Below are 16195 nucleotides of genomic sequence, written 5' to 3'. Positions count from 1 at the left end.
GTGCAAAGCTCATGGGACTTGGATCCCTTCTTGAGTGAGTGACAGAGAGGCTGTCCCCAAACGGATCTGTGCAGACCCAGGAGCAGTGGGAGCTACAGAAGCTCTGCCTTGAAGGAGGCACAGTTTGGTGGAGGAGACAGAGAGTGCTGTCTGATGGGAGACACAAAAGCCTTGCCCCTTCCCAGTGGAGACCTGGGAAGCTTGTCAGAAAGAAACAGGCATTGCATGGTGTTGTGGGGTGCAGTGCAAACCTGGTAGAGGAGAAAAGGAGGGGTGGGCCAAGCAGGCAAGGACCACATGGCCACTTTGTCCTTTCCAGGCATAGGTGAGCCAGCCTGGGGTCTGAACACACAGCTGAGTAGGAAGACTGTTAGCAGGATCAGTTTGGGTTGTTGGCCTTCATTCCTGTGCTTGTTCCTCAGTTCCTGCATCCAGGCCATACACAGCCCTGTTCTGGGAAGGCAGTGCACACCCACAGCGCCCTCTGCTGTATATCAAGATGGCAATGCCAACTTGAATGTCACAGGGGCCTGGTTTCCTGCTGTGGAGCCCCAGGTTCAGCCCCAGGTGCTGGGTACAAGGGGGGGGGTAGGGGAGTGGGGGGGTGTTGCGTCAGCCCCTGGGAAGATGCATATCTGCTCTCTGGAAGGTCTGAGAATCTTTCTGAGACTGGTTTGTCTTAGAAAGGCTGAGAAAGCCATAGTAAACCACCTCCCTACTGTCCTCTGAGCTGAGTTTAAGAGTGGGGTCTGGCCAACATCCTAGATATCTGGGATAGGAAAGGACCCCTTTTCGTCACATGTCACTAAGATGACTCAGGCTTCATTGTACAAAAGAGGATGTGCGGCCCTATCTTCTTACAAGGCCCAAGATCTGGGCCAGCTGGAGTTTGGGTGTGGGTGGGCTGGGTGCTCCCAGGAGAGGGGTCACAGTGGGGGAGGGAGTGCCACTGGGGATTCCAGCAGTTTGATGGAGGTTGACAGCGTGGGATTGGAGTCCACTCAGCAGACCAGGGTGATGGTGAACTGAGAGCCCCAGGGCAGCCCAGGTCGTGGAGTGACAGGGCCATAGTGCCCTGCAGGGACAGGCTGTTGCAGGACAGGGGATACAGCAGACCCAGAATCCGGGGTGTGGTCACTTCCTGTCTTACACCGAGTTCCTGGAGCTAGCCCAGGGGTCCCTTTTATCCATCAGCACATCCTTTCCAGTGTGATGGACTAGGAGGTCCCTACTGCCCTCCTGGCTTTTGCAGGAGCGTCCCAAAGGCAGAGGTAGTGTCACAGGGGCCTCTAGTAAGGGCAGGACAGTGACAGGGTTTGTTGGTCACACTGAAAGCTAGCTCTGGGCTGGCCAGCAGGGTGTTGATGCCTGCTTTAGCTCAGCTTGTTGGCATCCCACACTATCTGCAGGGACTGGTAGTGTCTTATAGCGATGTTTTGGGGGCTGATGGGAATTCCTATTTTAGGCAATCATTTCTTCTGTAATCTGCAAAGGCTCATATTGATCACGTTTCCTTGCAACCATGACCAAAATACCTGACAAGAAGCAATGTTAAGTGGGTGGGGGGAGGCATTCTTTTTGGCTTACAGTTACGGTTGATCATGGCAAGCTCAAGGTTTTTTATCACTCTGGCTCCCAGAATTCCTGGTCAGAATGAGGTTCACGGCCACGACAGTAACCTGAGCAACAACATTCTCTTTATCAGGGGTCCTTCACATGTCTCTGTTGGGTGGCTGTTTCCTCTGGGTTGTATGTGGCTGGAATCTTGAAACCATAGCAGCAGCGATCACCCCCCAGGTGGGCCTTGTGTGATCGGGAGGGGTAGGGAGGCGTGGGAGCTCTTCCCAAGGCCCCTCCCTGAGGTTATATAAAAGGGAAACTATTGCCTGGAGAGCATTCAGAAGCTTAAATGTTTCGAGCTTTCCGGGTGCAGGTGGCACTCCTCAGTGGCATAGCTTCCCTGTGAATCACCCAGGGGACTTCCCCATTGTCATCTGTGCATCTGTAAGTAACCCCAATAAATTCCTTGGTTCATTGAGGTGGACTTAGAATCTTTTTTCCCCCTCTTCCCTTTTCTGGGGTGAATAGACATTTCTGTACGTTTCTTGAAAATATACCACAATATCCCATTTCCTTTCTTACCTCTCCCAGGCTGTTTCCTGGGATGCCCCATTAAACTATGTATGTGCACACAATTTATCCATATCTCCAGCTCTGCTTCTGGGGAACCAACTTCTGTTTCACTACAACTGTCCAAGTTTTTCAGTCCTTTCAGTCCCAGGCAAACTTAGACCATTCATTGGTCCCCTTAAGAGGCACCCTCGCTAAGACATACACAGCTCACTAAGGAAGGTGAACCCATCCCTGTCCTGCTAGCTTGGGTTCTGAGAATAAAAACAGCAGACACAAGTATAATCTTGTCACATGGACAGTTTTTATGAGCCAAAAGCCTGGAGGAGGACAGGAGACACCGTGGCAAAGCAGCCATTCCTTTGAAAATAGATACACACACATAATCCCAGGGTAGGCATGGCTAAGTGTGGTTGGAATCAGACAGCTGGTATCTAGGACCTCTGCAAACATTAGTGTAACTGGCTACACCAGGCAAGCTGGCAATGTATTTTCCAAGAAGCAGGAAGTATCCCAGGCACTGTGGGGTCATTTGGGTGAACAGAGAAAAATACAGGGCAGCGTGTGATAGGCACTTGAGGCTTTGACAGGGACAAGCACCGGCCATGCCACATGAGCCAAAGCCACCTGAGCAAACAGTTAAAATGATACCACATCACCACACGAACGCACGGAGACAGGCGCTCTGCCTTAGAAGCGGCTGTAAGCCCCGGACAACTGGACCAAGACTCTGGGCGAACTGCAGCGTCAACAGGAGACATCTCACAAAGGAGTGTCAGGTCATCTGGGGAGGCAGCGCTGGTGTGAGGCTAGAGTCACCAGGTCAGGGCAGAAGTGGACACAAGGGTCAGGGCACTCCCCACTAGGGAACTGTAGTACTGACTGGGCAAGGTCACCAAGTCCACGCCATGGGGACAGATCTCTGTGGATCAGGTTACTCAGCTGCACAATGCCACGCATGGCCCTGTTACCTTGGGTGGCATTGTAAAGAGAGTTACAATGTTCCAGTGGAGGAGCGTGTCTCTTTGTTGCCTCTGCTGTCCTTAGTTCCTGCTGTAAAAAAAAAAGCCTCCTCCCATTGCTGAGGCAATGGACACATACCTTCCCTCCCTGTTGGGGTGGGGGGGCTAAGATTGCAGAATGCACTTCCTCCTGGGGTTACTCTGAGATGTTAATGAGTCAGAGCAAGACAAGATTTAAAACCTCAAATGACAAGTACTGGGGTGTCATGCTTATTCCAGCCAGGCAGGGTGATGGGATAGCCAGTCTCCGGGGAGGAGGCCACTGTGGTCAGGTACAGCAGATTCTTTTCTATAGTCTCTCCTTTAAGAGTCCCTGCCAAGGGAGAGGGTGGGGGCAGTGACCAACCGAGGAATTTTGGCCCTCAAATAAAGATGTTGGTGTGTGTGTGGTTTCTAGGAGCTTCCTCCAAATCCTGCCTGCACCCCCCCCCACACACACACCATCAAACAGAGGCCTGACTGGAAACCAAGACCACAAATTCACAAGTGCAGTGTGAGCCAAGTTACTCAGTGGGAGACTGAGCTTCCTTGGGCTCCAGAGTCAGACTCCTCGACTGAGTGGCCTTAGCGACACAGTCTGCCTAGGGCAGGCGGTAGATCCAAAGGACACTGAGCGGTCCTTTCTGTGTTACTGTGGCCAGTTGTCCTCATGCCAACGAGAATGTCCAAGTGCCCAGAGATCTGCCAGTTAGGGTCAGCAGTGTTCAGACAGTGCAAGGCTGAAGCTACGCTCACACACGGTAAGACCATGGCACTGGAGAATGGTCAGTCAAGACACACCCAGCCCTGGACCAAGGAGTGCCAGAGGGGTCATGGAAGCGCTTCCAATACTCTTTGCTAGACTCCCAAGGGACAGGGATGGCCCCTGGTGTGCCCACAGAGGCACTTCGTATGCATTCCATACAGCAAGCACTCTATAAAAGCGGTTTGGATGTCAGCACCAACCCAGGGAAATGCCCCCCCCCCCAGCATTTTTTCAGCTGGGTACCTTTGAAAGAGTCACCTTCTGGGTGACCTCCTTGGAAAGTGGTGGTGCCATTAACCCCTTAGCTTCCTTGCCTGCATATGTCTGTTTTCTGAGGTGTCCCCTGTGTGTTTGACAGACAGAAGTTTCTCATAGGTGAGTAACAAGCTTGGAAGCGGGTGCGTAGTAGAATCCTATTGTTCTATAAAAAAATAAAACAGGGCCTTGGAGGAAGACAGCAACTTGCCAGAAGTCGCACAGCGCAGCGGTGGCTGGGTTGGGTCCAACCCACAGGCTCCTCAGTTCTTGGCCCATGTTTTTACCACGAAAAGCAGTGTAGAGGTTGGCTAGACAGTTTCAGTGGGCATTTCTTCACACGGCGAGGACATCAGTGTCCCTTTGACATGACCTGGAAAGCGAAGCTGGCTCAGCAAATGAAATGAAATGAGTTCAAGTTCACGTAGCTCGCAGGAACAACAGTGTGCCCCTCCATCTTTGTACCACTTTAGTTTCTCTGCATGTGCTCACTACCTAGGGCTCTGATCTTTCCCTTAAGGTCCAACCCTTTGGCCATCTGCTTGGCAAGCTAAGCAGTGGTTACCGAGGCTGCAAGTCGTCGAAATACCACCGGAGTGGTTTTTACGAATGCCTCTTGTTTGGGCACTCCCTCCCCTAGTCCTTGGGTTACTGGATACCAAGGGATCTGCTCCTTGGTTCTATGGTCCTGGGAGGGTGAGTTCAGGCTGCAGATCAGTGATGACTTCTGTGTCAGACACACTGATGAGCTCTGGCAGCTGATGCATGGATATAGTCTATCTCTCTAGGCAGCCCATAGAGCTAATTCCATGCTGGACGAGAACTGGACTGCTCCAAGCCACGGCCATTGTCTTCTCCAGGTTCTGAGGTTCTGGGATCAAGCTCACGGGCAGGTGCCGGTTAGGTCCAGTTTGCTCATTGCTAGAGGAAGAGGGAAGTTCCAGGGTGCTCAGACATCATCTTCAAAGTTACTGAGAAGTAGAGCAAGTCCAAGCTTACCAAGAGGGAATCTGGAAACGTTAGCAGGAAGAAGTGCATGGACTCTAAAATGCCAAGAGAAGGGAGGGAAGTCTCTCGCTGTCTGAGGGAGCATTGGGATCGAGACCCAACGTTTTGACTCTCAGCCTGACCATTTTCCTCTCATGATGACCAGATAGGGGACACTATTCTTGTCATCCTGGAGAAACAAGGGTTGCTGGCCATGGAGCTGAAGTAGTGGAGTTTTTGATGGAGCAGGGGAGTTGACAAGTCTCTCCCATACCTCCTTGGGACCTCAGGCAAGACAATCTAAATCCCTGTCCCTCTTGGGGACACTGATGCTAAACCAATGCCCAAGATTTCATTCTGCCCCATCTGAGGTCAGGAGCTGTTTCTCACCAGAGGATGAGCTGGCAGCGGAAGCATTCAGTGAAGTAGGGACTAACCTCTTCAAAAGGGTCGCTCAGACAGCGAGGGGCTCTCTGGGAAGCTGCAGCAGTATAGCCGGAGGCAAGGCAGGACCCGAGGGCAGGGAGCAGAGCACCCAGGTCCTGTTGGGCCTGTCTCTTGTCCCTTCACTCAGTGGGTGTTCTGTGGAAGCGTCCCTGCCGCTAGCTCCCGATACAGACTGGAATCTTGGTGGAGCTCTCCGCCAACCCACAGCCCATAGCCCATGGGTTGGCTTAATCAAGATTTGTCTCACTGAAAAGGAAATGCTGTAGGACTTCATATCAGGGACTATTTTTTGGAGACAAATATGACATGTTAAGACCTTAGAAAGAGGTGATTTTATGGGGTCCCAGATTCTGTCTAGGGTCCTGGGCTAGTGTCCTTCCTTGGTGAGATCTAGGCACACTTCTGGGGAAGTGTGAAGGGGAGGGGAGATACTAGACAGTTTGACACCAGTTCAGGGTTATCACATGGTGTTCCCGGATTGGCAGAGGGTGGCCCATAGCTCACGCCTTAAAGTTTCAAGGCCTTTCTATCCCCTTTCATCTCCAGACACATTGCAGCCAAACCTGTTCTGTGGCTGATGTCAAGTTTTCTCTCTGCCTGAGAATGTGGTACGGCCACATCTCACTATCCCAGAATGCAATGCACACAGAGGCACTCTGGCCCCTCTGTACCAATGGATGGAGAAACTTTATCCAACAGTGGAAGGCATGGAAATAAGTCTGGTTTCTTCACTGACTCCTGTGAGCTTGCCTATTCTAGACCAGTTCTGCAGACTGCAATCTACTATTTTGGCTGGACAGGAACTATTACTGGTTGTGCCCTCATCTTCTTAGACAGGAAGCCAAACTTAGTACCTACCATGCAGTACTCAACTACCAGGAAGAATTTCTTGCAAAGTCTTGGGAGGGATGGTTCTTTGGTTGGCTTCCTAGTGGAATTTGGAGCCCCTGGACTGTTACCATGGAGACACAAGCCTATCCCACAATGCAATAAACAGAGGAGGTCTTTTGGTGCCTGGAGCAAGCTTATGGTTCTGGTTGCTTGTCTTTGATGGATTTTCTTATCTACCTTTTATTGGAGAAGGCATTGCTCTCTCTAGTGTGCACCAACATGGTCTTTCTCCAGGGAATACTTTCCCCCAACCCTGTGTGTGTGTGTGTGTGTGTTTCTCTTGCCATTCCCCAGTAGCAACAAGTTCTAGAGCTTGAAAGTCTGAATGGAAGGAATATTGGGGCCATTTAAAAATCTAGTAAACAGCCTTCTCTCACCCTCCTGTTTCGCAGATAGGCAACGAAGGCCCTGATGGGACAGTGACTTATCTAAAGTTAGTAGGTGGTAGCAAGGTTGGAATTGAATTCAGGCCCACCCACTGCCAGTGTGCAAGCCTTTTTCTAGTAACACTATATTGGCTACACTTTCAAAAAGTTCCCCTACCAACCCAAATGCCCCGTCCCTCTCCTCCTCCCTACACATAATTGGGGTTGTAACAGAGCATATTGAACTCCAGGTTCTCATCCCAGTGTCTCAGGAGCACAAACAGCTGGCGGGCAGTGGCCTTGAGTGTGCTCGGCGTGCGGCCCTCGGGCACCTTCTGCTGCTCCAGCCACGAGCTGGCCTTAGCAGCGATCAGCTCCCACTCGATGAAGTAGGAAGCCGAGCTGTGTTCCAGCCATGCGAGTGCCACCACGGTGGCCCACAGCTTTCCCGTGTGCTCCAACAGCAGGCCTGGCTCCAGGTCTGAGCTGCCTTCAGCTTCGGCCTCCAGGGGGTTGTCGTCATCGTAGGGTGGGGACGGAGAGGACAGACTGATGCTGTGCTGTGGACTCTGGCTCTTCGAATCGTGCCGGCGGGTGGTGAGGGACATTCGGAGGGCGATGAAGGGTGAGGTCCACTTGAGTTTCTCCATGGGGATTTGGATGGCATCACAGAAGGCTTGGTTAAGCAGAAAGGCTCCTGAGGCCAGTTGCAGAGACACCTGTGGGCAGAGAAGCGTCTCAGTGGGCTTCAAACCTCTCAGGCCATGGAGCTCCCCGCCACATGAAATCCAGATCCTTATAGTCTGCTCATTCATCTCCTCCTGCCCACTCTGCCTATTTTTGGGATACCCCAAGTCAACAGGGCATGGCTTCATTTTATCCTTCAGCATTGTGGGTCAATCACTCTCTAAGCTAAACTCACTATCCTGGCTCCAAACCTGCCTCTCACCCCGTGGAGGCTCTGCTTGGCCACTGGGATCGTTGAGGCCTGTCCAGCAGACTCCAGTCTGCTCACCCCTTTTCCTGCATGTGTGCTGGTCACTCTCTACGTCCTAACAGGCTGCAGCCCACTGCCTGCCTTCTCACACATTCCCTGCCCCTCTCTCTTTCCTCCTCCACATCTGTCCATCTGTCCTGCACTCAGAGGGCCCTCCCTCCACAAAGCCTAGGAAACATTCTCTGAAGGCCCGGACCAACTTCCCACTTACTCAGTTTTCTATTAGACTAAGTCCAGTGTGTGATTTATAAAGCCCTGCATCACCTGCCCCCCTCTTTTTTTTCCTGCATTTCCACCCCTCAGCTCCATTCTCCAGATACCAAGCTATCTCCTCTCAAGGCCTTTTTCCATGACTCCTCAAGAGTCAGGTCTTGGCTCAACCACTGCCTTCTCCAGGAGTTCATTCTGTCAGCACCCCTGCCTCAGGCTCCAGGGCCTTACCTGTATTTCCCACCAAAGCAACCCCCCACTGCTCCCAAGGGGTCGGATTGCCCGGTTCCTGGTCCACCTTCTACTGGATGCTTCATCCCAGGAACTACATTTATCTCCCCAGGATCTGCACTGAGCAGGCTCAGTTAACCCCTGCACAGCAATCATATATGTAAGTGCTCAGCTGACCTGGACTTTTGGGGATGCCAAATGATGCCACACACACACCTGGGTGTGGAGGGAGGGAGACCTGAAGTGATGTACCCCAAACTGTGCCTCTCCTTCAAGCGCCCCATGAACTCCAAGCTCAGGGACACTCAGAGGTGGTAGGACCTGCTCGTCTTGTTCCTTGACTCAGAGCTGCAGGCTGAAGAGCCAGGCTTCTCTTCCCATCGTGGCACCCTGGGCCACCTACAGACCTGGAGGTGGGCATGTCCTCTGGAAGCGACTTTTACTCACCTGCATGCCATTTCAAGGCTTATTTTTATGTACTGAGAGCAGGCAAGTGGATGAGGTTGTAGGACACTGCCAAAGTCCTGCGAACTTTTCAGGCAAGGACAGTCATGTGTAGAAAAGCCTCCTGACACGGGCACTGACTAATACACACACCCCAAGCGGGAGCTCCTGCCTGCTTCCTCTGCCTTGGTGGCTGCTTGCATGGGGAGTTGAGGAAGCTCAGGATTTCTTTGGATCGGAGTGCTGGGAGGAGAGCCCCTTCCCTTTGAAGAGGGGAAGGCATCAGCTGGGGGCTGAGCCGGGTAGGAGGGGTCTGAGGTCTGGAGCTCACCAGCGGTATGTAGTCCAAGCTCTGGCTGCCCGGATTTGGCTCTGGGGTCTTGGCCATTGATTTGCTGAGAAAGCCTTTGGCGGCTCGGGTTAGCAGCCTGGGTTTGTTGAGATTCAATCTGTGTCGACAGAAACAGGTTCTCTGGTCATGCCAGCCCTCTGGTACCTGCCCAGATGCTGCTGAGCCAGCACAGCCAGAAGGACCTAACATATGGTGTTTCTCAATCTCCTCATTGACAGCCAGGGAAATGGAGGCCTGGAGAAAGGGGGCAGGTCCGTCCCTACCTCCTCTGTTAGCAACAATGGGGCAATGAACGGGTCGGTGTTTCCCATGGCTGTCTATGGGTACCGTGTCCATCTGAGTCCAGGGGTGGGAAGACTCCAAAGATAGTTGTGACAGTTAATACTGTCAACCTGACAGGCTCTACAATCAATGAAGAGACGACTGACTCTCTGGGCTGACTGAGGAGGAAGGACCCGCCCTAAATGTGGGCAGCACCATCCCATGTACTGGAGTCCTGGACTAAAGGAAAAGGAGAAGCGAGCTGAGCCTCAGAGTTTGTCTCTCTCGGGGTCCTTCCTGTAGACGTGATGTGACCAGCCACCTCACGTTCCCGTCTCCATGGCTTCCCCACCGTGATGGACTGCACCCTCAACCAGATAAGCCCAAGATGCACCCTCTGGAATCTGCTTTGCGTGGGTAATATTTTCACAGCGAAGACACAAGTTACTATTTATTGGTCTTCCAAGGTGTAAAGAGACCCAGCCCATGGTGGTGGCTCTAGGTAGCGGGGCTTTGCAGCACCCGTGGGGTGAGGCTGGCTCTGTCTTTGATGGGAAAAGGAAAGAAGCATTTTGTTCCCAGAGGAAATTCCACTTACTTGGATCCAAAGAGAGCCTCAGAGGCCTTCAGGGAGGACAGGTTGTGAGGGGGACCTGGGGAGTCACAGAATGACAGACTTAGGCTTGATGGGGGACCTGTCCACTTAGTCACCTCCCATCTGGGGAAGCAGGCTATGAGTGGGGCAGGAGTTTGCCTATGAATAGATGGCACCAGGATGAGAACTGATTGTTGGGTAGCTGCACCCCAGGTGCATGGGCAAGGGTGGCACAGGCAAGGGGCAGGTGACAGACAAGGGTGACACAGGTGAGGGACAGGTGCACGGACAAGGGTGACACAGGTGAGGGGCAGGTGCACGGACAAGGGTGACACAGGTGAGGGGCAGGTGCACGGACAAGGGTGACACAGGTGAGGGGCAGGTGCACGGACAAGGGTGACACAGGTGAGGGGCAGGTGCACGGACAAGGGTGACACAGGTGAGGGGCAGGTGCACGGACAAGGGTGACACAGGTGAGGGGCAGGTGCACGGACAGGGTGACACAGGTGAGGCGACAGTTTCAGACCAACGGCACCGTTTCTGGGTTAGACACTGAGCTGACAATCCTGTTAGAGGATGTCATGCTGGGTGCAATGGGACAATGGCCTTCAACGGAAACTCTAGGCCCAACTCTGTCACGAACTTGCTAGGTGACATCGGGCAAACTGCTTCCTTCAGTCAAGTCTCTGCTTCTTAGTTCTTAAACTGGGGCAGTCCTCTCCATCTCTTGTGGCTGTCTGAGACATCAGTGACATTCTGGATACTCTGCTGATGCTGAGACACCTCCCTGCCCATGGTACCTCTCCTATTCCGTCAGCGCAGTAAGAGGTTCGACCCCGGCTGCCTGCTTACCTTCTGCGGCTGTGTCCTTCTCATGGGTAGGGGACAGGATCTTATTGAAGGTCGAAGCAGGGCTTTCTTCTAGGGCTGCAACAGAGGATGCCAGGGGGCCTGAGCACCCTTCACCCCTCTTTCCTTCCTACCTTGCTGGGCTCCAAGACCTAACACCCCCACTCACTAAGCAGTGGGCTCTTGGTAAGGTCACTTTATCAGTTTACACTGTAAATCGGGCTAAGGTGTCTTCTAGTGTCATTGGAAGGACTCAGTGAGACACCGCTCAGATAATGCTTACTGCGTCACCAAGTGCTCAGTGAAGCCTCAGACTACAAACCCCACAGGGAATCCGGGGCAAGCCTGGAACGGGGGCTTCAGGATGGGAGTCAGATTCTGGGTGCGGTGGTATCTCCCAGGTCTATGCCCACTGAGATGTTCCTTCTAGGTCCCCAGGAGGCACCAGGACATAGCCCCGACTCATCAGAAGGCTTTGAGCCTCAGTTTCCCTGTCTGTAAAACAGACATGAGAATCATGGTCCATAACCATCCTTGCTGTGATTTAAATAAGAAGTCTCCCTCATGGGCCCATGGATTTGAACACTAGGCCCCCAGTTTGTGGGGGAAGTTTAGGGAAGACTGTGGAGCCTTTAGGAGTCAAGCCTAACTGGAGATGCACGGCATCGGGTCCGGATTTAGAGTTTTGTATTCTTACCCCACTTCCTGTTCTCTTTCTCTTTGGCTGCCTGTGAGTGGACAAAAGCATCACCTGCCGACTTTCTGCCCCACCCCCACCCCCGGCCCCGCCTTGTGTTTTCCTCTGCTCTTCTGACTCCACAACGGGCTCCCTCCCTCTGGAACCACCAACCACAGCGAACCCTTTCCTCCCTCAGTTGCTATTCTCGGGGTCTGTTATCACAGTGACAGGGGAGTCACCAAAACCATGCTGAACCAAGGTGACGACGGTCAGGATTGTCACTTCTGGGGTCAGACTAACGGGACAATCTGACAGAAGGGAGGGCCTAAGCTATAGAAAAGAGGTGCATGAACAAACACGTTCAGCAAAGCCTCAGTTTCCCCAGATGAAAAGGGGCTCTCATTGCCATAGCACTAAGCCGAAGGACAAGCTAGAGATGGAGTGGCTGACTGACTGAAGCAACCAGGAGGTGACCACAGTGCTACTTAATGTCACAGTTCACCACCAAACCCTGAATCCAAACCTCGATTCTACCACACACTGTCACCCTGAGTGAGTCACCTAACTTCTCCGGGACCCATTTTTCTCCTCTCTTGACCAAGGGACAGAAAGTCTCTTGAGGTGCCTGTGAGGGGTTCATAGTAGCGAGGAGAGAGCTGAGCACAAGGGGACCTCTCAGTAAGGCGGCTCACTGCCTTCGGTAGGGGCAGCGGGAGAGTTGAGGGGCTGGGGATGTGGGGCTTGAACAAAGGATGACAGGGAGGAAGAGGCTTGCATTGTCAACGGAAGCCTCTGCCTGCTGAGGGCTGAGACGTAGAGAAGGAGCAGTTGGACTGGAAAGTTCCAGAAACTCAATGGCTGGACTCAGTAGGTCCCCTGGGGCTTGGGACACAAAGAGGCCAAGACCTTGTCCTTAATTCTGAAGAACGGCTCTGGGCATCCGGTACGCTAGTCTTTCTTTTGCTATCTCTTCCCTCTGATGAAGCATTCTTACAGTGTGGGTGGCTGACGAGGCTCAGGGCGTGGCCTCTGGTGTCCTCCCCACGTTCAGTGGAGGGCAGGGTGTGTATAGAGGGTTGCAAGGGAAGGGGCTCGGATGAGCACAGGCTCTCTGTGGAGAGCCAGAAAGCCAGGCATAGATGACAGATGTAGAGTAGCCATCCTGTCAATCAGCTCAAGGTCACTCAAAGGTCATGCCACAATTCTCTGAGCACCAGGCAATCAGGTGAAGGCTGAAAGGGAGCTGCTAGGAATCCAGAAAATGGCAGATGGTGGGCTCCGGACAGATGGAATGGCCTCTTTGCTCATCACTTGCTCCTGTTCGTTAGGTTTCCCAGAACTTGGCGTCTGGGAGAAGCCACAGGCTGGAGGGCCGGCAGCTGAGGGCGAGAGGGGATGCTGCCCAGGAAGGCCTTGGGGAAAGCTGCCTGCCCTTTCCTGTTTCCCACCTCTGTATAAAGCTGTGTACTGAAGTTATATCAAACCCCTGTGCCCACGCTAGTCCCCCAGAACCCGGGAGACTTGGCCTTGCCCTCTCCTTGCTTAGGGGTCCAGGACTGCAGACTCAGGGAGGGGCCCTTGAGGCCTTGGACATAGGGGTGCCTGCGCTTCTGGGCACAGGAAATGGCATTTACCTAGGGTCTGGAATTTGCTGTCTCCTGCAGCCGAGGCGTGTTCTCTGAGCATGGTCTGGGACCTTCCAACACCAGAAGACGAGCCTTTCCACTGTCGGGTCAGGTTCCGGAAGCTGACCATTCGGAGCATGGCACCTTTGCAGAGGACAAGGAAGGTCAAGGCATCAGATGGGCATGAACCTGTTGGTTCCTGCCCTTTTCCCAAGGCTGACAGCAGCCAACAAATGGCTCTCTTGTCTTTCAGTTAACCTAAGGTAGGCAAGCAAGGCACAGCAGAAGACTAAGAGCCTTGGGGCCGGAAAGATCTGGGTTTGTACTCCAGCCCCATCCTGCGCTAGCTGGATAGGATGTGAACTCTGAGCCTCACTTTCCCCATCTGGAAAATGCGGATAACAATCTCTATCACCAGGTGAATATAACTGCTGACATACTGGGAAATGTCCCATGTCCCAGCGCCCCTCCCCCTACACAGATCCTTGAAGCCCCAAGCACTGCCGATGGAAGGCAGAAGGGTGAAGCCAACTCCCTAAAGTGTATTTAGGAGGCCATATTCTCAGAGGTCATTAGCCTATCTGCTGTTTCTTAAAAATAAGAGTTGTGTTTCTGGGAAGACGGCTCAGTCAGTAAAGCGTGTAAGGACTTGAGTTTGAGTTCCAGAACCCACGTGAAAAAAGTTTGGTGTGGTAGTGCACACTTCTGATACCAGTGTTGGGGAGGCAGAGGCAGGAGGATGCCCAGGACTCACCATCTGTCCGTCCATCCAAGTAGCCTATTCACTGAGCTTCCAGCCAATGAGACTGTCTCAAACAAATAGCACTTGAGAAACAACACTTGGGGTTGACCCCTGGCCTCTATATGTGGGCACACACATACGCATGCACGCACACGCACACACACATGCACCCATATGGTCACACACCTACAAATATACAAATAATCAGAAAACAATAGTCTCATTGGGGAATTCATTTGGAAAAGCTGTAGATCCCGGTCTGTTCCCTGGCATCTTGATGTGAACCAACACTTTAAGAGCTCTGAGACCTCCTGCAGCAGAGAAAGCCTCGGGCTTTATTTAACCCAGGGTCCTTGAATGCACTTCCTGACTTGATATTTCCTATTTTTTGCACTAGACAGCTATTTACAGGCTAAGAAATAGGGGCTTTGGTTTCTTAGCACAATATGGGAAGAGCTGGGCTAGACTGCAGGGGCTTTAGGATTTGGAATACGTATCCTGGGTCCCCCATCTCTCAGGCTGGTAAGTATCCTGGGTCCTCCATCTCTCAGGCTGGTAAGCATCCTGGGTCCTCCATCTCTCAGGCTGACCACAGAGTCAGAGATGGGTGAGGGGAAAGAGGGGAGCTTCCCTAAAACAGGAGTGAGGATACAGCAGGGCCACAGCCTCTGGTCCAGTTTTGGTGGACTGAGCTGGAAATGGGGAACTGGGAATGGGGGATCGTTTTGGAAAAGGGCAGGGGAGAAGAAAAGCGGGGTGTGTGTGAGCATGTTTGGTTTCTAAATATCTTCGTGGAGGTCTGGTCAAGGAAAAAAAGAACTGCTGGCCTGAAGCTGTAGCTCAGGGGTACAGTGCTTGCCCAGTCAGCCAGGCCCTGAGTTCCATCCTCAGTAAGACTAGCAAACAAACAAACATACAACAACCAAGGATAAGGCCCTGAAAATGCCAAGAAAGTGAAATTCAGAAAAGGAAAACCCCAGAGTTACAAAAACAACACCAAACAAACGATGAAAACTGTCCCCTACACCAGCTGTTCTCATCTGGGGGGTGAAGACCCCTTTGGGGGTCAGATGACCCTTTCATAGGAGCTGCTTATCAGATATCCACATTACGATTCATAACAGTAGCAAAATTACAGCTATGAAGTAGCAGTGTTAATAATTTTATGGTTGGTGGATCACCACATGAGGAACTGTATTAAAGGGTCATGGCATTAGGAGGGTTGAGAATCACTGGTCTACACAGACTCACAGACATGCACAGAAATGTCACAGATACACACAGACATTATAGATATACACAGATTAAGGCAGATACAGAAACGTCACAGATACACAGAGACATCATAGATATACATAGACATCATAGATATACACAGATCACAGACACACACAGAAACATCAGACACACACAGACATCACAGATATGTACAGACCTCTCTCTCTCTCTTTCTCTCTCTCTCTCTCTCTCTCTCTCTCACACACACACACACAGACAGACATCACAGAAACACACAGACACCACAGACACACACAGACATCACAGACACACAGACACACAGACACACACGTGAGGGTCAGAGTACAACTTTCTCTCCTTAAACCATGTGGGTTCCAAGGAATCACACTTAGCTCCTTGGGTTTGACAGCAGACATCTTTGCCTGCTGAGTCACCTTGCCAGTCCCTGGTTACAATACATTAAGAGACAGAACAGAGGCAAGAACCCAGACTGGACCAAGCTACTGGGATTCACAGCCTAGCTCTGCCTGTCCTGCTCTGTAACCTCAGGACATGTAATCTCCTCTGCCTCTGTGCCCTATCTGACAAATGGGGCATTAATGGAGTCACTTTGCAGAACCTGTTATGGGGGTTAGATGATCAAAAATATGCTTTAGAACATGGATTGAGTGTAAAAACAAAAGACATCAGTTCTAGGGACTGACCTTGGGGCCTCTCACACTAGGCAAGCACTCTGCCGTTGAGTTATAGCTCTGGCTCTCTTTTTTACTTTTTATTTTGAGACAAAGTCTTGCTAAATTGCCCAGGCTAACCTTTGAGTGTGTAGCCCAGATAGCCCTTGAATTGCATCCCTGGGCATCAATCTTCTGAGTAACTAGAATGACAGGCTTTTGTTAACAGGCTGGGCCTGATGGATGATGGGAGCTCCCTGCAATGGAATACACTATATTACAGATAAAGCATTTAAACGTTTTTTCTGGGATAGACTATTTCACACCCGTATTTTGGAAACAGTGTGTGTTGGTATGATCTAGCTCCTGTAACCTTATGTGTTGCTTGATTTCTCTCCATGTAGACACCTGCCAAGAGAAATCAGGACAGGAACAGCAGGGAGGTACAAGCTCCCCTT

General features: G+C 51.9%; 1 protein-coding gene across 1 annotated transcript in view; it reads right to left on the bottom strand.

The window, feature by feature from the left end:
- Positions 1 to 6156: 6156 nt before the first annotated feature.
- Vwa5b1 (von Willebrand factor A domain containing 5B1) overlaps positions 6157 to 16195 on the bottom strand; it is a 63999-nt gene continuing 53960 nt past the window's right edge. The window contains exons 18-22 of the mRNA XM_057784750.1: positions 13095 to 13229; positions 10785 to 10859; positions 9936 to 9990; positions 9056 to 9173; positions 6157 to 7561 (exon numbers count right to left, since the gene is read on the bottom strand). Coding sequence (XP_057640733.1) covers positions 7052 to 7561; positions 9056 to 9173; positions 9936 to 9990; positions 10785 to 10859; positions 13095 to 13229 — 893 coding nt within the window. The 3' untranslated portion in view covers positions 6157 to 7051. The remainder of the gene's footprint in view (positions 7562 to 9055; positions 9174 to 9935; positions 9991 to 10784; positions 10860 to 13094; positions 13230 to 16195) is intronic.

The sequence above is a fragment of the Chionomys nivalis genome, chromosome 11, assembly GCF_950005125.1.
Source record: "Chionomys nivalis chromosome 11, mChiNiv1.1, whole genome shotgun sequence".
NCBI lineage: Eukaryota > Metazoa > Chordata > Mammalia > Rodentia > Cricetidae > Chionomys > Chionomys nivalis.
The sequence above is the reverse complement of the archived record's forward strand: the minus strand, read 5'-3'. Positions and strand labels throughout refer to the sequence as shown.